Genomic DNA, 22462 nt, shown 5'->3' on the forward strand with positions numbered 1-22462 from the left:
GCTTGCCAATGTAGAACATAACCTGGATAAATGTTTGCAAGAACAAAAGGTTTGTTGGCTGGTTGGATGGCACAGGAACATTGTCTGGCTCCGTTGATTTCAAATTTCCATAAGGGAAATCCGTAGTTTTTAAACATCTCAGATATTTTTGAAAGTTGAACTTGCAGTTCAATAGCACCAACACCTTATTGGTTGGATGACTCTATGTACAAGTATAGCGAGAATCCCCTAGCAAGTATGTGATAGTACCAAGAATGGAGGACCAATCTTTTGCAGAGCTAAGGGGTTTCATGATCAGTGACCTTGGGCCATGGTTGCATAAGTGGCTACAATCAATTTATGGAAAAGGCTAGGCAAATAAAAAATAGGAGGTGGGGAGAAATTATGAACTACTCCTTTTAAGTTTTTGTATAGGTTTCCTTTATGATGTAATCATGGGGAAATTTATGTACCCCTCCATATACAGTTTTGTATATGTTGCCTTGACAATGTAAACATAGGAAAATTTATGTACCCCTCCTTATACATTTTTGGATATGTTGACTTGTTAATGAACATGGGGAAGTTTATGTACTCTTTTATAATGTGAATTTCAAAATTTTCCTTGTATAAATGCAAGAAGTTACTAACATTAAATTTCTTTAATGTGTAAACTACTTGGTCATCATGTTCACATGCATGGCTTCATGTTCTCAATGAGTACTGCCAAGTACTTCATGGCACCCTTAAGTAGTACACCATCCATGCCTTGTGCATTGTACTGTAAAGTATTGGGAAAGTACTTAAAGTGTGTGCCTGTAAGTACTTTATAAGCTTCATACTACTTAAAGAACTTGTCCTGAACATGTATAGTATTGTGATGTTCTATTAAGTACTTGCAAAATATTTTATCTTCACATAAAGTACTTTTAGTACTCTTGGGAACTTTCCATTTACTTTAAAGTCCTATATAGGCTTTGCAAAGTGGTTTAGAGTAGATTAGAAGCTTCATAAAGTACTTTATGTGCTTTTGTAAAGTGGTTTAGAAAGTGTAAGGAAATTAATAAGCTTTGTAAAGTGGATTAGAAAGTGGTTTAAAGTAAATTCGTTCTGTCAAGTGGTTTAGAAAGTGGTTATGAAAAATGATGGAAAATTGTCAATGAATGGAAATCCTATCACTCAACGGAAGTGAACGGAGTAAGCTCACAATCACTCAATCTTTCTCACATGCATAGAATTCTCTCAATGGAAATGAACTCTCATGGAGAACACTCTAGATAACTCTCGAACTCTCGATCACTTTCACTCTCTCAAGAATTTCAATGCCTTAGCGGAAGGCAAGGGAGCTCTAATACCATGACAAAATATGAAGAGGGGAGAGGAGAAGAGTGGAGATGAGGAGAGAGGGCACAGCTAGAGAGCACACCACAAATGACTAACTGTACACTAGATTTAGTTGAAAATATAGAATATATACAAACCCATTTAGGGCTAGGGTTAAGGCATCTAACCCTTTCCTTTATAGCACTCTATATGTGTTAGTGCTATGCACATGTAATCACATGATGTTGAGCATGGTCTCTCAACAAACTTTTGAAGGGAGGGCCAACCCTAATCCCTTTATACCACTCGCTTTCCTCATTCTTTACAATCAACTTGGGGCTATGTGGCTTCGAGGCACAATCCTAGCTCTACGAACTTGCCACTATTCATCAAATGACATTGCTAACTAATGTAGTTAACATGCCCCCATCCCTATTCTTAATCCAATCCCATAGATTGTGCAAAGGTCATGGTTGGTGGAGTGTTGTCGATGAAGATCATTCTTGGTGTTTACCCGTGTGAACTTTTGCCATTCTGCATGCTTCATAGGTCTTCACTTGATCTTCCCTTATGGAATTGTTATAGCTGGAAAGATGAATACTGCATCTCATAGCATTGGATTCCACTATAATTGGCATGGCATGGCATGATGATTGCAATGGTGGAGGGATCAAGGCTGAATGCTTGTGACCTTTCAAATGAAGAAGAAAAAAAAAAGGATTTAAGGTGTAAGTTACCAGGTGGAAGATGTTAGTAGGGGTTGATGTAAGATCCTAGTGGTGTTAGTGTTAGCAAAGTAAGCAAAGTGCATTCTTATGCCCCTCCTTAAGTCCCATATTTGATTTTAGTGGGACTTGTTTTGGATTCTCTTTAGACTTTGAATGGCTTACATCAAAAGTACAACTTTGATTCAAGGAGTCTCCTTCAATCAAGTGGCTAACTCCAAGAAAGGGGGACGTCTGCAATGCCAGGTAGTTGAGATCAATTGGGAAAATTCTCTTGGCTACCACTTCACCAAGTCATGGAGTACCTATCATAATGTTGGTGTGACCTGAATCATCATGATAGCCACGTGGCAAATCCTCCATTACAAGTATGCCATTGAAGAACCTTCAGCCAGATAGCCAAGTCTTCTAAGTTGGACATAATAACCTAAGGGGTGAAACTGACAAAATGATGCAATGTTGCCTTATAAAAACTGTAAGTAACATCCCCAATGATGAATTCACATCATACTATTTTTGACATGCCATATTTGAAGTTTTGCATGACATTTTTCCTTGCTTCTCTGCTTTAAAGTTCTTTCAAAATCCATGTTATGGATTATATTTCATTGAGGGCTTTGCTTTGAAGTATTTGAGCCCAATAAGATTGTGGCACCATATGGAACTTTATTTGTCTAAGTCATCAAACCAAGAGGGGTAGTCAATAGAGCGAGCGAGAAAAAGCGAGCGGGCCCAATGAAGCGAGCGAGTTTTTTTACAATTCCTCCGATGAGAACAAATTTGAAACCGAACTTACTATAGCAAGATGTTGTCATAATAAGCATACCAATAATCAGACTTACAATCCACCCTATCTTTCACTTGAAGAACATAAACTAATTACCAAACTCATAACATAGATGACTATTGAAATACCACTTCACCCGCAAAATGCACTAGACCAAAACTTTCCAAATGTATCCATGGTTCACCACAACAACTATCAGTCTATGAACAAAATGGTGTTTTAAACCATGTTCTAATCCCCCTGACATTCATCATCAAGAAAGTAGTTGCGCGCATGTGGTTTATCTAATTGCCACTCATCATATCTCTTGTCGGCTGTCATGAATCTTGCCATTTTTTCTACATAGCATGGCAACAAACTACAACAAAACATACATTTCAAAGGAAAGTAAGTCAAAGTGGAACCATGAAAATAATTTCCAACAAGAAGAAAGTCTTGCCATCCTTATGTGTTATACAAAAGACAATTCGCTACCAACAAAAAGCAAAAAAAATCAATTGCTAGATCAAGGCCTTACAAACACTATCCAAAGCATCAAAATTTGTACTTTCTTGATTCAAAGGCACCCGTAAATGTTCACTATCTACCATATTATAAAGATGCTAAATAACACTTTCAAAGTCCTCAATTTTAGCATTCAAAATATATAACAAAAAAACTCAGGGCCAGTAGCATACTAGTCATCAAAGGGGTTTGTGACAGGTTCCACTCTCTCTTCTTCCCCCTCTCCATCATGCTCTGACCTGATCCGTTTTCCAGAACGATCTGCCACAAGTGGCTCAACAATGCTAGCCATAATACTGTTGTCTGAATCAAATGAAAAACAAGGCCTGCCAATGGCCTGACAAGCACGCATAAGAGGGGCTGTACCACAACCCATCTCTAGAACCAGCCCTCCAGGAACACAGAGAAGAGACATAATGCAACCTACAAAAAAACTACTCCTCTCTAGTCCACCTCGTGCTAGCTGAGAAGACATAGGCACGATTGTCCTTGCAGAGGGAGGTATGTAATGAGTCCAGACATCTTCACGTGGATCAATCAAAAGCTGTTGGAAAAGTGGAAAGCTCTCCTCCCAAAAAACTATTGGATTCTTCTTTGCTCTACGTATTAGAGCTAATACTGAAGATTGCATCTGGAAACCACATGGAGAAAAACATGTATAGTATATTGACTTCAACTAGCAAGCATTATAGCATGAAAGATGGCAAAGATAGCATGCATAGGACTTATCCTTCCAAACATAGCATGCATAGGACCAACGAGGAGACATTTGTCAAAGACACTTTTATCATGGAATGCAAACATAGAATGCATGGAATGGTAGCTTACCTTAACACTTTTATCATGTTCTCTACAAAATCCATATGGAAACTTGTCATGAATGATCACACGTCTGACAACCTCCAAGCCCTGGACATATGCAAACCGTTCCATCCAACCAATACATTGTCCTACAAGCAATTAATTTTATTTAAAACTAGTAGAATGGAAACAAAAATGTGAAATGTCAATTGTGGTATTGTGCCTTACCTGCCAAAGGACATATGCATGCCAACCAACCACTATCAGACAAAGAAGCTGATGCAACTGCAAGCCCATGCCGCACATGGTCCTCGAGCAAGACATTCCAAGTAGGAGTGGATCCTCTCTCATCAAGTGGATAGCCAGATGGAAAATCGAGCAATATAAAATCTGAAGCCCACTTCACCTTCTTACCCATCCTCTTGTAGTCCTGATCTCGACTAGCCACTGTAATAAAAAACTCATGCAAAATAGCATACTTATCATTTCTTTTAGAGTCAACAAAGTCTTTGCCCATTGCAATGTAATCTCCAACTATACAAGCAAACAAAGGTGTGATGCCACGGGCCAAGGAAATGTCAGGTGACTGTGATCGATGGAACACGTATTGCTTCACAAGTCCCGAGATTGATTCTCCACCTATATGCAAAAGCAAATTAATTACAAGTAAAACTAGTGTTAAAGGAACAACTACATATGCAGAACACAACAACACCCTTACCTGCACTCTCTATGCGATCCATTTCATGCCGCATAGGACTAGATGGTCCCTCATCTAGAAAGAGAACAATCATAAACTTATTAATGCAATGTCAAAACAAATTGAAGACAGCATCAACAAACAATCATATTGTATCTTCCTTACCTTTTTCTGGAGGATGTTCTTGTTTCTCTTTCTCTTTCTTATCTCTCCTTGAGCTTCCCTCCACTTTGTCCTTACTTGCTTCATTGGCTTTTTGTGAAGCATAAGTATTGTACAAGTCTCTTTCTCGCACCAGTACTTGTCCTTTAGGAAAATCTATCCACTAGGGACAATGTGCTAATTCCCATTGAGAGAGACGGTGCATGCCAGGTGGATACATGCATGCAGCATGACCAATCTCCACCCAACTCTTGCACAAATTTGGAATGTCAGAGATCCTTTTCTCTATTGCCAAGTGGGAGAGATATCTATCAACCAAGAAACACAAAAAAATTGGATGTCCCAAACCATCAAAAGGTCAAAAAATCAAGTGGAACAACCATCAATGATTGTGTAAGTACATGAATCAATAGCACAAAAATAGACAAATGAAAAATGAACCTTCGAATGAATTGACAACATACCTATAAACCACCCTATGGGCAGCCATGTCCAACTCAGATAGTCCATCTCCTTTTTTTCCACCCTTGCTCTCCATCTTTGTTTCCTTTGATCTTAGCACCACAAACATATGTTTTCTCCCCTCTAGTTTTATATCCTCCATGTATTGCTGCAATGTGTAATCCTTAGGGGTATCCAAAGGCATGCCCATTGTTGTGATTACCCTCAAATCTTCAAGCACTTTCAATGACTGTCTCTCCACCTTCTCCAAAAATATCTCTCTACTAATCCACCTAAACAGTAAAAGTTGACGCAATTTTATAATAAAAAAATAAGAGTCATGTTATTGGCAAGAAACAAACAAACACCATGAAAGATGATTTGTATTGGTAGAAGAAACACACCCTCTATACTCAAGGTCGCCCACAGGCATGAAGTACATGTCTCGCATAGGTTTAGTGGCTTCTAACAAAGAAAGGAAAATATTTTTTTTTTCTAATCTCAAATCAGACTTTGCAATGAGTTGGAGCTTCTCCAATGTCACGCAAGAGTCCGCACCATCAAAGCGCAAGGCAAACAACTTTTCCAACCAAGCCTCTCCAAGACCAGGATCTATACAATCCTATCCAAAGATGACATGTCAGTCACTTAACTTTAAAATAAATGCAACAAAGTATAGAAAATTCAATTCACACCTTTCCCATCCTATCAGCAATTCTCTTTTGAATTATGGTACGCTGCTTTCCTTCTGCCTCTCCCCTTTGATCTAAAGGTAGCTTTGTAGATATTTTGTCCATTGCTTTTTTAAGCTCTGTATTGTACTCAACCTACATACATAAGTTCCAATTAGAGAAAGCAAAGGAGTGATAAAGAAGTAAGCATCAATACAAATGCAACATTCTACCTGGAAGACAAGCCTTGCCAGATAACCTCTTGTCAATGGAAACCATGGCTTCTTCCCTTTACTCTCTTGAGCCCTCCAATTCTCTATTGATTTGATCTCACTCAAAGACAATGTTTTCATAAACACCATAGAGTCACACTCACAAATGTTGTGTGCATTTATGAGTATGTCCCTTAGACTGGGTTTGATAATGGCATGTTCATTCATGCTAGAAAACAAACAATAAAGTACACAACCCAATCAATAAATGCAAAGTAGCATAAAATACAAATGTGGAGAAGATTCAAAGAGTCCATGTACTTACGAATTCATTTGTTGTAGCCCTGCCAAGAGAGCAATCTCACTAATTTTCCTTGGGTCAATTATTGTGCATACCACTCGTACATGTCTTTTCTTGTTTGTAGGAAAGATTTCCTTGATAACACTCATCCATGCAGTGGTCCTATGATTGCCCTCCCAAACAAATAACATCTTTTGCGACATAAAATGAAAGTCAGTGTTAGACATCACATCTTTCTCAAACTCCTCATCCACCTCTCTCCAGGTGGGAGACCAACTCTTCCTCATATCATCTGTCACAACTATCTCCCCTCCATCACTCTTGCAGATAGATACAATGAAAGACCCTTTCTCCGGGAGATAGCCCTCCACTTGAAATGTACTTTTGAGTGAAGATACATCATCACGAAGTCCTCTCACTCTTGCATAAGGTATCAACCTACACAAGGGAATGCGAGGACACTGGTTTGAATCAAGCATCCTACATTTGCCAATCACATCACCTCCTCCTTCCACCTGAACTTCACTATCATCCAACTCATCCTCCTCCACTCTTGGACCTTCATCTCTTTGAGTTGATGATACTTCAACCTCTAGACCCACCACACTTTCTTGCTCTTCGGTTCCACCTACTGATGATTCAACATTGTGATCTACTTTTGTTCCTCTTGTCACCTTTGTAGAATGTGCCACTTGAACTTTTCTGCCTTTTTTTCCTGTCATCCTGAAAAGACAAAAAACAAGGCATTTTTCCAATCATAGTTCTCAAAACCTTTTCAATAAAAACCAAAACTAAAAACAAGAAACAACATGTAACAACAGATAGAGTATAACCTATGGCAGGTTCAAAGGTCTTCTCAAATCTTTCCATATGCTCAAAAAAACATGAGAGCTTTTTCACATATATATATGATAAAGGGTTTGTTTATGAAAACATATGCAATACATATCACGAGGGCAAAGCCCCAAACAGATAATGAAGTGTGTACACCTCATAAGGAAAAAGCTTCAGACAAATATCTCAAACTGCTGACATATATGAATGCAAAGGTGTGTAAACTCGCACTTATGAATAAATATCATTTTACATATCTAGACAAAAATACATGTATCTACCAATGCAATTGATTTCCAGTTTAGGGAACATTCACCCACTTGTGTCCTAAAAGAAAAAGTTTCATCTCCAATGCACATAGTATATCAACTTGCAGTGGTATCTATACACTTAGATATATGGAATTGCAGTGGCAAATATGCACTTCTATGCCTACCCCTTACCCTCATGAAAAGACACCTTGAGAAGCGAAAAAGGACAGCGCGTTAACGTGCTGTCCTTTTTGGCATCTCAAGCTGTCTTTGATGAACGCTTTTCAGCAAGGCTTTTCTACTCAATCCTCCATGTATCAATACTCACAAGAGGTTGCTTCGACTATTTCATCTTTTGTCTCCAAGTATGCTTTGGTATACAGGTCTTATGGTCTTTGGAATGCTATTGGACTCTTGGAGGGATAGGTCACATGGTCTTTTGATCGCTATGCAAGGAGGGGACTATTGGACTGCCCGAGGGACCAAAATAGGCAATGCGTTAACGCGCTGTCTCTTTTGGTCTCTCATGCAATTCTAGATCATAAATAGGACTGTCTTCGAAATGCTACCTAGATGCCGATGGTCTACAAGGTTTTCTAGAAGTTTTCCTCTTATCTCTCTACACTTGAACATTGGACTTGCACTCGCTCATTTGTTTTGTGAACTTCTTTCATCCGTTCAAGAGTTGAATATCACTTGAATGCCTCACATGGGAGCGGGTCTTGGACTGCCTGGGGCAACAAAAGAGGCAGCGCGTTAACGCACTGCCTCTTTTACTGCCCTTCACAGTCCAAGTTCCCCTCCCTTGCATGACTCTGGGTAACTCTAGCAACCACATACATGCCTCGTATATATGGTTTGTAGAATATGGGCACAAATTTTTGACGGCAAGTCTTATAAAATGAAATGATACCTCGGGCTGCTACACAACCAAGTCAACAAAAAACCTGTAAACACCATCGAGTCCTAAGCAACAACCACCGAGCAATGCAAGCAAAATGGAGTAACGAAACAAAATGGAGCAAGAAAAAGTCGTGAAGAGCCCGAGGAGATAAAATCCGACGCCAAAATGCAGACTAATTAGACTATACAGAAAGGCGTACATCCCATAGCCTGGGGCAGCAAAAGAGGTAGCGCGTTAACGCGCTGCCTCTTTTGCTGCCCCAGGCTATGGTGTGTATGCCTTCCCACACTTCCCACAGTTCAAATGCTGTGGTGGCAGTTGGACTGCCTGGGGCAGCAAAAGAGGCAGCGCGTTAACGCGCGTTAACGCGCTGCCTCTTTTGCTGCCCCAGGCAGTCCAACTGCCACCCCAGGCAGTCCAACTGCCACCACCTCCAGGATGTAGATTCCATTAGTTCCAATCCTTCAGGAATTATAGGTGCAACATACGATAGGTGCATTTGTCAGCGAAGGAATCGCCCCAAGATAATGAAGCCGTGCCTGTCGGGGACGAAGAAAATCCTATTCCTGTTCTCCCGTTTCTGATATACTCTGCCTCACTCATTTACGCCCCTCTGGCGAAGGAGTCGGTCGGGAACGAGCGCGAGAGACCCATAATGCTCTTGAAGGTGATCTTATCCGGGTTCTTCTCGTCGATGTAAATCTCGTTCACAGGCACCCAGACCAGCAGATCCTTGGCTTTGACGCCTCTGATATCCTTCATCCGCTTCTCCGTGATGGTGCAAGTGACGAGCTCATCGTACACGCAATGGCGGTCGGCCTTCTTGAAGTGGTGCTCCTGGCTAAGGCGGGTGACCATCCAGACGAAGCCGGTGTCTTCGACCCAGCCACCTTCGACGATATCCTGGAGGGGGAGGAGGCCACCGGGGAGGTGGAAAGTCTCGAAAAGCTCAGCAGATTTATCAGCACATTCTTCACCGAGGAAGATGATGGCCTTATCACGGACATCAGGGAAGTAGACAGCAGTTTCGACGGCCATAGCTAAAGAGATAGAGATGGAGATGGAGATGGAGATATTGAAGATGAAGAGAGGAGCATAACAAAGAAGGGCTTTGGGGGGGTTTTAAGAGATGGGAAGAGTGTGTAGAGCATTGAATATAAAGCGAGTTTTACGAATTGTTCGTGCTGGAAGTGAAAACTTGGCACACAAGCTAATATCCATCATAACGATGGGCATTACAATATAAGCCACCAGAGAAAGGGAGATGAAAGCAAGGCGCCGAAAGGAAAGAACGAAAGGAAAGAACAAATGCTGTGGTGGCAGTTGGACTGCCTGGGGCAGCAAAAGAGGCAGCGCGTTAACGCGCTGCCTCTTTTGCTGCCCCAGGCAGTCCAACTGCCACCACAGCACAAAAGAAGCTATCGTGCCACCACAGCACAAAAGAAGCTATCGGAACAGGAAACTGCTCTCACAATGTGAATCACGAATCAGAAGCTTGAGAGTTTCAGAGATCCTGTGTGAAGACAGTGGAAACGGTCAATGCAAAACGTAAGGAAGGAGCGGAGGCGACTCTCCGCAACGGAAAATGCAAGACAGTTATTATGGTGCTTCTCCACAGTATGAAAAAACTCGGGGCAGGAAACTGCTGAATCACGAACCGGAAGCTTGAGAGAGAGGACAGTGGAAACGATCGATGGAAAATGCAAGGAAGGAATCTCCGCATCAACGGAAAATGCAAGAGACTGGCTATGTCGCTTCTCCTGAAAATTCACGATCCCCTATAGCACATACGCAAGCCGCGCGAACTCGCTGTGGCGCTCAACTGAAAACTGTGCACTTCTCTCCATGCCTGCCAGTCTCTTGAATGTCCTCCGCATCGAAGATGGAGATGATGACCATGCACTGTTCATACCCTTGCTGCTCGAGGGTTCCGAAGAAGAAGTCTCTCCCACGTCTAAGGCTTGCCTTTTGAACCGCCTGAATGAAAACCCCCACCCCTCTGTGCTCGTTTGCTGCTCCTCTTGTTGCCCTGCTCCCAGATTCGTGAGTATCGTATAACTCTGGGAACGATGGAAATTAGTTGCTATTACATGCAGACTAATTTCTGATTCGTGATTCACATTGTGAGAGCAGTCCAACTGCCACCACAGCCTTCGATGTCGCGCGTAATCTATCAGGGGTCGGTCGATCTTCGATCTTCCAGGATCTCTCTCGTCAAGCGGGTTCGAGGTGCTCGGCTCATTAGCCATTGTTTATGAAACAGATAGAGAACCCGAAAACCCAACTATTCCCTATTCTCTTCGGCCTTAGAAGCACCTTCTAGCCAATCTAGCAAATCAAGAATCTAATCCGCTCCAAATGCTGTGGTGGCAGTTGGACTGCCACCACAGCCAAGAGAGGGCAGGAAGGTACTATGATCATTCGTGAACTCTGAGCGACTATCGTCGTCTACAAGGGGAGGACTCATGTCCAGTTCTATCCTAGCAATGCATCATCAACACACAACCCTTCTTCTATATTTCTTTCCGAGCTGCCCAACAACCAACGAAAGGATACACAAGGCAGTTACAGAAAATGGGGAGGTGGTGAGAGAGAACATCATTATTCCACATGAGGTGCATGTATTCCATGTTCGTACAACAGGATCAATGTCTAAGGGGCTAACATATAGTGTCTTGATTTCAGAGTTCCCACGTTGCACATGCCTTGATTTCACAGAAAGGGAAGCAAGAAAAAGTCCCTACATGCCTTGCAAGCACATATACTTCGTGTTTATTGTTGTCTTGGGCTTAACTAAAATGGTGCATCAGTTTATGCATCAGGCTGCATTGACAAAAGTTGAATTGTTTCAAGCTCTGGGTGGTAGAAGAAACCCATCAAGTATGTAGTGTATGGCTTGGATGCCCTTTTTTTTCAATTCCTTCAGAATCGGATAATATATGTAGGTGTGCTTCCTTGCATGATGCTACACTAAGTTGTATTTTTTGAAGGTGGAAGAAACCCATGAAGCATTTAGTAGGCAGCCTAGATGCCTTTTTTATATTTCCTTTGGAAGCGGATGATATATATAGGTGTGCTTCCATGTTTTGGCAATGCACAAAAAAACATTTTGTACAATCATTCCAAGGGTTGGTTGGAAGATATTTTAAAGCATCAAATTTTTCTATCAACTTTTTTTTGTATGACATATGCTTTTTGTGCTATGGAGTTAATAACTTTTAGAAAAAAGGTGACTTCTGACAACATGAAGAGCAGTTAATGTAATATGTTACTATTCTCATTATTGAAAGCATTCAATGTTTTATTTTATCATTACTTTTTCACAACAAAGGAAACATGATTTGAACATGTACTTCTGGAAACATGCTAGCCAAGATGCAGGCGAGTGGTTAAGCTTTCTTAGAGCATAAATTGTGGTAATTGGCTGTCCTGGATGAATATGATGTGGCTGTTATTAAACAGATAACACCTTGCATTGTTGTTTGTCCACGCTCGCTTATTTGACCTCGCTCGCTTTTCTTCGCTCGCTTTTTGGTAATCCTCAAACCAAGAGGATTCTAATAATACACAATACAAACTTCTAAAATGAGAACTATGGCTGAAGAGGTGTATCACATTTTGGGTTCTAGGGAAGTCCTCAAATTAAAGTTGATATTACTTTGGGAGGCTCAAATGGGTAAGTGGCATACTAGGTCAAATGGGTAAGTAGGTACTAGGGTTAAGCATAATAAAGAAGAGGAATAAGAATAAATAAAAACAGGAGGGAGAGTTAGAGTTAGACAATGAAGGGTGGGGTTAGTAATTGAAACTGAAAAAAAATCTTTGAGAAACTCATCCAGACCCCTTTTGATATCATCAAATTCACCTTGCAATCAAACTCAGCGTATAGAGTTATTAGTGTAGGATCACTTGTTGCTCTGTATGTGGAGGGTGCCTTGGGATACCAAGGGTTGATCTGTCTTTGACTGGCTTGAGAGACATTTGCTGGTGAGGAGCTTCTTCCATGGTAGCTACGTGTTGTGGAGGGATCTAGCATCTTTTTTTGCAGCAGGTTCTTGTGGATCTACTTAAGCTTGAGGATTAATTCTTGTGGGTTAACTGCTATGGAGTTGGACTAAATGCTACATTGAAAGAGTGGTTTTGTATTTCCTTGTGGGAAAACCCTTCAAGACCTTATATTATTATTGCCTTGCCCTTTTTGGAACTTATAGTAGGTTCTTGTGTTACTACTTCTTTTGAGTAGCTACTGTCAGTGAATGCTTCATGGTTCGTGTTGTACAATCAAACCCTTTAGGTTAACTTGAATCTTACCCAACTTAGACCAAATACCTTCCTTAGGAATCACATGGCTGAGTAGCTCACAAACCTATACACAAAAGATATACTTGATTAGATTCATAGAGTTTTTTCCTATCTGTACTTGGCAAATACCTTCTCAAGATAGATGGATATTTAGTGACTACGCTTACACCAGCTCCTCCATCCAAGATTCTAGGGGGGTCAATTGGGGGTTTGAATATCTCAGGACTAGTGGAATCAAGAGCTACTATTTGTCCATTCATCCACTCTAAGAGGTCTCTCCATAGAATGGGATTACCCCGTAATAGTGTTGCGATGGGCATCTTGATCTCAATGGATAGGAATGAGTGTATATATTCCCAAAAAGCTTTCAAGCAAAAATTGTACAAAAGCCTCTGTGCTTTGTTCCATGCACCCTTTTACAAAAAGCTCATCCACCTTCTAGAATAGCTGGCTTTTTCTAAAAATAAAGCTTTTTTCTAACTTTAGTTTATACACTTAGCCAAGCCACTAATATTCCAAAATTCAAATATGTACATAAGCTTTCATAATATCAAAAATTAGGCCTAAGCCTTATGCATCCCTGCATCACTGGAGTTGTGCCTATGTGCCCAGAATATGGCAGATCATGCTTGCCAGATGCCATCACCCGATCAATTACTCTTCCCCTGGATTCACACGATCAATAGTAATGAAATATTTCAAGCATAAGATAACCTTGGAATTAATCACCACAATCAATCAACCTTTCAGTATTATAGCAACGCAAAATCAATAAATCATAGATGAATGGTGCACACATGTGACACATACCATCTCATGGTGCACCTAATGCTACACATGAATAAAATCATACGGATGGTGCACACATGCTACACATACCATCATCGTATAAGTGGTGCACACAATGCTACATACTCATATAGCCATAGCCATATATCCAGCCATGTAGGAGCACACATGCATCACTATGGAACATCGAGTACACATGCATCAGTTGCGTGACAAAAATGCTGGATCTCACTAAACTAAATATTGAAGGATTAAATTAATGGGATAATTCCAATTCTCATAACAGTGTATGTGTGTGTGTGATCACGTTATCCAATCGTTGCTATATCTACCAAACTACATTGGCAAGTCATTGTGTTAGCATTAATGCAATGACAAAAAATTGACAGATCACCAGCTACAAATTTAGACAAAAATAATGAAATTTCATGCAGATCACATTGAAACAAAGACAAAATTTCAAAAAAATCATTGGGGCATTGCCTCCACACCCCATTGAGATGCTACCCCTTGCACTGTTGTGGTGCAGGGAAGCCACAAGGGGCTTTTGCCCCTTGACCTCACATTGAAGTGGAATCAATTTAGAATTGAGGCCTTAACTGTGCTGTGGATCAATACCTGCACCTGAGATCAAGAAGAGTCCTAGGAGCTAGCCCTTATCCTGAAGATAGTGCCTCAAATACCCTCTTATGAACCTACACACCTAGCTCTACATCCTTAGGGTCAACAAGCTCAAAAAACCATTCTTATGCTGTGCACAAACCACCAGCAGATTGTGACCCGTCTAGCTCAGAAGAGGCCATGGACCTAGCCAAAGACATGGGAGAACCCTCAAACGTTAGAGTCTCACTGGCTCCAAGCACTAGCTATAATGATCCCTAGTGTCCCACCCCATCTATAGCAGCTAGATTAAGGGAAACCTTTTCCAACTTTATGGGTAGGATTGGACTAACTGAACCAATAGACATGCTGAACCCATTTGCTAGGAAAAATAGAATGCCAGGTGGACCTCATGTGTTAGCCCAGCCATTGATGTCGGAAAAAATGTTTAAGGAATTGCATCTACTGGCAATGAAAAACCACCATATCCATTCTTTGACGAAAGCCACTCATATAAGGGTGACTTTGTCCAAGGCTCCCCCAAGATTTTCAAATGCCAAAACAAAGTGGAAAAAGGAGTCATCCAGAAGATACCCAAATAAGAATCCCTTCATCTGAAGTCCCTTCATTTCCAACTTGGTCAAAAAACACAGAATGTATGCCATATCCAATAACCGGCCTTTACGTGCCTATGCCTAGGGTGAACATGCCACTCCCCAAAGGACCTTCAGGCCAACAAATCATTAGGCCCAATCAACCTCAAGTCTCAATGCAAATACCTAGTGGGCCAAGACTCAAATCCTACATTTATACAACAACCAAATACATGGAGCCCTCCATTGAGACCGCCAATGTATAGAGTAGGGTCACCATATCCTCAAGCTCTACCACTCTATGAATGGTACTTATCAATGAGGCAATGAGGATCCTATTGGAAGCACTAGGAAGGGGGGCTATGCCTCCAATATTTACAAGGAGAAACCAAAATTCTTCTAGAACTAAACCCATCATGATCTCCAAGTTAATCACCAAGTTCTTAAGGGAAGGAGACCCAATCTCCTATGTTAAGCATTTTGAATAGATCTGTGAGACATTTGGTGATATAGGGGATCTAAACAAGGTCAATGCTTTTGGCCTAAGCCTTGACGGCAAAGCTGGACAATGGTTTATAGCACTAAGTCTAGATGAGAAAATTGATTGAGACACATTGCAAAAGTCCTTCATGATGGGGTTTGCCCCCATTGGACCCAAGTGGAGTCCACTCAACCAACTCTATGAGGTCAAGCAAAAAGAGACCAAGTCTCTTTGGGATTATATTGCTAGAATCAAACACTTGAGCTCCTGTTGTGAACCTCATGAGACAATGAGTGATGCAAAACTATTGCCACACTTCCTCATAGGTTTATAGGACTATAAGCTTCATGAACATCTTTTTACAATGAATCCCACATCATTTGAGTTGTGCAGTAAGGTTGCTATGCAGTTAGATGACAACATGAAAGAAAAGGCCCAAGGAGGGAAGACCACATCCGCCTCCTCACAAGTGTCCTAGACCTTGAAGCCCACTACTTCAAGTGAAGTCAAGGAGACAACCCCTTCCACCAAGGGTGTGAATATGAAGGAACTGGCTACTAGTTTAATAAATCAAGTAAGCCAACAATTGGAGGAAGGGATGGCCAAGGAAACCACTAGCAATCTCCACCTATTCCCAAGTCATGATAATGTGTGGTGTGGCATCTGTACCGGGAACCATTCCACTAATGAGTGCCCTTGCCTTCAGGTAAAGCCAACACTCTATTGTCCCATTGTGCATGATGGGGGAATCATAAGACATCACAATGTTGATATCCTAAGATCATTCCCTAGCCAATGTACCAGCAAAATGGCCACCTCTTACTTTACTTGCACCACCAAATCCATCCAACCAGTGACAATTACCAATACAAGGATCCACTCTTGCCATTCAAGGGCAATTTAAGGCTCAAAATCTCCCATTACCCCCCACCCATACTAGGACTTCAACCCCACCACCACGAATCACTCCCATGAATCAAGTATTGGTGGAGGAACTATCTAGTCATTAGAAAGATCCATTGTGCATTAGTTGTGAGTTGACCACCTCTATAAGGATTGCTCAACAGCAGTGCTAGCTACTAACCCTAAGAATGCAAGTCTTAATCTTCTCAGCATTTAGAGAGGCCACAGAGATACTATTCGACAAATAGCTGCCTTCAAATCTTGGAAACCGAATTGAGATAAGTCTTGTGTTTGTGTGTATTTCCATTCATGGTGATTTCTTCTTTGCACCGTGCACATACTTAACTATGTCTCGAAGGCATATTTCATCAGAGATAGGTTATCTTGAAGATCTACATCATGATGAGGATGTGGAAAATGATCACCATCGGTCAAGAAGAAGTTCAACACCGATGATACTTACTAAAGAAGAATGGCGAGAATGCTATCAGCATGAGAAGCAACAGTGTCAAGAGATTGAAGATGCTCTATGCCAAGTAACGATAACTTGGAAGCCACCTATATCGATTGAGGATGCATGCATCAGATTCACTGGATGCATGGAAACATCATGCATGAGACCTTGACCAGGAACTTACATGCACAACATGTGCGACACGCATAAAGCCAATGAAGAGCATGCAAATCGACTGTTAAAAGAGATGATTGAAGTCACAAAGAAATGTATGAAGGACAGAGACGATGAAAAAAGTGAAAGCAGCAAATCATCAGACACCAGTGATAGTGAGCATGGAAGAAGCAAGACAAGACATCAAAGGAAGAAGAAGCGACATGTGAAGATGTCACTACGATGACATGATGGCACTACTCCTTCACATGAGTCCAGCGATGAAGACAATGTAGGAAAGGCCATCTTGAAAGCACTGAAGCTTTGTGATAAGAAGAATTCTGGAAAGATTAATTGCAAAACTTTTTCTTTTCCAAAATATGATGGTAAAAGAGATGGACAAGCTTTACTTGCGTGGAGTAGTTCTTTCAATCAATACTTTTTGGGATAACGGTACAAAGAGATCAGGAAGGTAAAACTTGCTGCGAGTCAGATGACAAGCAGTGCACAATTATGGTGGAGTGTGGTTGCCGAAAGCACTCATGTTCCAAAGACATGGGAAGCATTCAAAGATAAAATCAAGAAGCGCTTCCTACTTACACAGTTTGAAGAGGATACTCGTAGGCAATTGCGAAGATTGAGGTAGTTGGATAATCAGAGTGTGGATGCATACATCAAGAAATATTTCTCCTCTCTACTTCAATTGCAAATTATTGAGAAAGTGTCCCAAAAGGAGCAATGTCGTACCTTCGTTGAGGGTTTATACCCTACTATTCGTGCTAATGTACGTATGCATCAACCATCTACACCTTTTGATGCTATGGATTTGGCATTAGAGTTAGAAAGAAAGCAGGGAAGAAGCTTTACTACTCACACTCCTCGAGCAAAGAAGCATACTTCATACTTCAAGCAGGAGGGTGTAAGAGGTAAAGTTGGTAGATATGATGGTAACTCTAATTGGAAACCTACTAATCCACATATTAATCAAAGAACCAAAGAACTTGTCACATGTTGTGAATGCAAAGAGAAGGGACACTACTCTTATGAATGTCCAAAGAATCCACTTGCTACACACAAGACAAGTACCCAAGCAAAGAATGCCACCAACAACAACAGAGGCAATGGAGGGAGAACCAATGGACGTACCAACGGTAATAGTCAGTGCAACAACTCCACACGGATCCTTACTCAGCTGATGATCTCGGATTGGCACATTAAATGGGTTGCCTTTATTGACAGCTTTAAACCGATGATCCAATATCAATTAAGCAAAGACAATGTAGTTGCCGATGCACTGAGCCGTCGACCTAGCATAAATAATATCTCAGTCATCGAGGGAGACCCTTTCAAGCCTATGAAGGTGGACTATCCTACTGATCGAGACTTTTTAAAAATTTGGCGTAAGATTAAGCAAGCTAATAGCACCCCTATGGCCTCGTATTCCATTCATAATGACTATCTATTCTACGAAAAGAGCTTGTGTGTCACTGCAGCATTTCGACGCTTGGTACTAGAAGAGGTAGATCAACCACCCTACATGGGACATAGAGGTGTCGCTGCTACATATCAAACTATAATTCGAGATTTTTTTTGGCCTAAGCTTAAAGTTGATGTTGCAACTTTTGTTGCACAATGTCTTATTTGTCAAAAAGTCAAGAGCTACAAGGGCAAATATCAAGGTTTACTTATGCCTTTACCAATTCCTGATGGCCCTTGGGAACAGATTTCTATGGACTTTATTACTAGATTTCCTATGACTAGCTTAGGTTTTGATATGATTTGGACTATCATGGATAGATTTAGCAAGCAGGCTTACTTTATTCCTTGTAAGAAGACCTTGATCATAGTTTAGGCTGCTCATTGGTTCAGCAAGCACATCTTTATACACCATGGCCTTCCAAAAGTAATCGTGTTAGATCAGGATAGTAAAATTTGTAGTAAATTCTGGACCACACTCTTTGACAATCTTGGTATGAAGTTAGATTTTTCCACTGCTTTTCATCCCGAGTCTAATGGCCAAACTGAGGTCACACAAAATACTATTTGTGACATGTTACGTGCTTATGTGTCTGGTCAGCCAGACAAATGGGACAAATTTATACACATTACAATTTGCCTACTACAACACTAAGCACTCTGCTACAGGCAAATCTCCATTCCAAATTGTCTATGGAAAGACCATTCCTACTCCATTGACCTGCCTTAAGCACTAAGTAGAGGTTGCTGATCGATTTACTAAAGATTTCTCTAGCATTTTGTCTACTGTCAAAAAGATTATTGAGCATGCTCAAGCTATGTATACTGCACATGCAAACAAGGGTAGAAAAAAAGTTGTATTTGCTGAAGGTGACCTAGTCATGCTACGTATTGAGAAGCACAAACTTAAGAGTATTGAGACACACCTTGTAGTTAAGTTTGCTCCTAAATCCTATGGTCTCTTTAAAGTTTTGGAGCGCATTAATGACAATGCCTATCAGCTCGAATTACCACCTGATTAGAAAATTCATAATTCTTTTCATGTGCACCTCCTGAAACCTTTCCATGGAGACCCACCAGTTCGACCTATTTTAGATGATGCACCATTGCTTCAAGGAGAGACCCAACTCTTAGAGCCAAACCAAATCATTGATAAAAAAATCACTCAAACGAGACGTGGAAACTCGTATCCTTTTATCTTCTTACATTTAAGAACCACCCTATTGAGGATGCTAAGTGGATGCTCGAGCAATATTTTCGCCAGTACCCTGATTAATTGACTACTTTTTTGTTGCACAATTGAGGGCAATTGCAATTTCAAGCAAGAGGGATGTTACAAGAATTGGAACTACCGCATTAATTTAATCCTTTAGTATTTAGTTTAGTGAGATCTAGCATTTTTGTCACACAGCTGATGCATGTGTGCTCGCTATTCCGTAGTGATGCATGTGTGCTCCTACATGGCTGGATATACGGCAATGGCTGTATGAGTGTGTAGCATTGTGTGCACCACTTACGCAATGATGGTATGTGTAGCATGTGTGCACCATCCGTACGATTTTATTCATGTGTAGCTTTAGGTGCACCATGAGATGGTATGTGTCACATGTGTGCACCATTCATCTATCATTTATTGATTTCGCATTACTATAATACTGAAAGGTTGATTGATTGTGGTGATTAATTCCAAGGTTATTTTATGCTTGAAATATTTCATTACTATTGATCGTGTGAATCCAGGGGAAGAGTAATTGATCGGGCAATGGCATCTGGCAAGCATGATCCGCCATATTTTGGGTGCATAGGCACAACTCCAGTGATGTGGAAATGAATAAGGCTTATGCCTAATTTTGATATTACAAAAGCTTATGTACATATTTGAATTTTGGAATATTAGTGGCTTGGCTAAGTGTATAAACTAAAGTTAGAAAAAAGCTTTATTTTTAGTAAAAGCTAGCTATTCTAGAAGGTGGATGGGCTTTTTGTAAAAGGGTGCATGGAGGAAAGCACAAAGGCTTTTGTATGATTTTTGCTCAGAAGCTTTTTGGAAATATATACATAAATACATAGGAGGTGGAAGGAGAGCACCACTCCTATGGGGGGAGATTGTACCCAGCATGCTTGTTCTGTCTCTTTCGTTTGTGAGTTTTGAGAGTTTGTGCATATTTTTAAAGAGTGTTGCTATGGTTTTTCAAGGATTTGTAGGTTCTGTGAGCATTTCTCGTCGCACACACACACACACATGCATACATACATGAGACAAACAACACTATCTACACTAGATGCAAGGAAGTGTTCCAACTCAATAATCCTACTACTAGTATGGGAGCGCTTTAATTCCAGTATGGAGAGAGCAACAAACTACAAATCAATTTGGTGGAAGTGGTTACACCATTTCCTTTGGTGTGCCTGCATATCAGATAAATGTGGTGGCTCTCATCTGGGCAGATCATGTCATCTACTAGTATATGGTTAATCACCTAGATTTCTTCTACCTTTTTATGTTTGGTAGCATCTTGGTTCACAAACTAGCAAAGCCCGTAATTGAAACTCTTATCATTTTTGTCTTTGTAAGAGAATTCATGATCCAAGGGGTTTTGGAATAGAATCCAAAGGCCAAAATTTTTTCTTCAGTGGATGGTGAACCAAGGACTCACTATTATTGAAAAATTAATTTAACCCCCCCTTTCCCCCTTTTTCTAAGAAAAGTACTAATTTGATGAAACCAAAATCTGGGGGTAGAGGCAATGGAAGAGGCAATTGGGTCCCTTTCCAAGGTGGATCTAGACCAAGAAGAATCTATACAAGAGGTTGACATAACACTAATGTTCGGGGATCTTCTTTTCCTCAATAGGATATTGTGGAAGTGTCTATACCACCCTCTAATACTCCTAGCAGTACAATTTTAATAATTGGTAATAATACTCCTACTTTGGGCTCTAATTCTAATAGAGGAAAAAGGCCTATTATCAATAATAATAATAGTGTTCCTACCTTAGCAAAGAAACTTAAATGGTAATTGGTATGACACAAGCTCTTGGTTGTTGGTGGAGGTGTTTGGAAGAAGGATTTCGGTGAAAAACTCTCCTAATAAAAAGACCATGGGAAATTTACATCTTCATTACCCCTCTCAAATTTTAGAGAGGTTCTCCTTAAGGGATAATTTATTATCATGCTTTAATAAATTTTTATCCCGCTTCAATAAACCTACTCTCCAATCTCATTTTTGGATGGAAGTATGATAAACCTATCAACTGGATACTTCTTAATTGTTGCAAAGAAGTATTCACTAATTTTTCGTGGAAAAATAAGGAGATTCTTTGTGAATGCTACTCATTTAAATTATTGAAACCATTTACTATAGAAGTTTCTTTGGTTAACATTAAAAGGAGATCACATGTGCAAATGTTAGATATCAAAATCTTTTGGAGCAAAATTATTAGACAAACACTTTGCAAGGGTTCAAATCATATCCTTGTAAACCCTATCTTTTTGCCTCGGCCCTTAAATCTCGCAGTTAATTTTTGGAATGAGTTATTACCTCTATGTAATTTAAACAATAACCACTTGGTTAAGTCTTCTTTTTTAAATGAATGTGATGCCTGACTTAAAACTTTCAATACCAGCAAGTTCAAAAAATATGAATTTTGGTTCGATAACAAAGATGTAATGGATGAGATTGAACGGATTAAATCACATGTTTATATATTGAGATCAAATAAATGCTCTAATACTATAGTATTCTAATGCATTCATTGGATCTGCTCTATGGCTAGCCTTAGATTTAATGGACTAGACATTAGCCCATGTATGGAAGAAAATACATGGATCAACCCTACATGGGTTGCTTCTAATCTCTTGAATGATTTAATTCCTCTTTTGCCAAGTTTAATACCATCACATGACAATGTTCCTTTCCTTTGTTCAATTTTTAAATTGCACAAGGGTTCTCATAGATGGATTACTAATGATCATAACTGTATCTACTCTACCTTGGCCAAACTTCCTATGGATAACTCCTAATGGAGGTTCTAAAATAATGGGCCCATAGCAAAAACTTAATTGCCAAAACTTTTTTAGAAAGTAGATACTTCATTACTATGGATAATTAACTCC

General features: G+C 40.3%; 1 protein-coding gene across 1 annotated transcript; it reads right to left on the minus strand.

Moving 5' to 3' along the window:
* Window positions 1–9198: 9198 nt before the first annotated feature.
* LOC147898673 (uncharacterized) lies at window positions 9199–9651 on the minus strand. Its single transcript, XM_087379928.1, has one exon. It carries the CDS (start codon window positions 9631–9633, stop codon window positions 9199–9201), a length of 435 nt encoding a protein of 144 aa, XP_087236054.1. The 5' UTR covers window positions 9634–9651.
* Between the last annotated feature and the right edge of the window lie 12811 nt (window positions 9652–22462).

This window comes from Dipteris shenzhenensis, chromosome 9, assembly GCF_047967505.1.
Source record: "Dipteris shenzhenensis isolate YYH24624 ecotype China chromosome 9, Dip_SZ_1.0, whole genome shotgun sequence".
NCBI classification, from domain to species: Eukaryota; Viridiplantae; Streptophyta; class Polypodiopsida; order Gleicheniales; family Dipteridaceae; genus Dipteris; species Dipteris shenzhenensis.

What these genes read in the sequence shown, in the direction of transcription:
- LOC147898673 (XM_087379928.1), bottom strand. Translation starts at nt 9,633, where the DNA reads ATGGCCGTCGAAACTGCTGTCTACTTCCCTGATGTCCGTGATAAGGCC.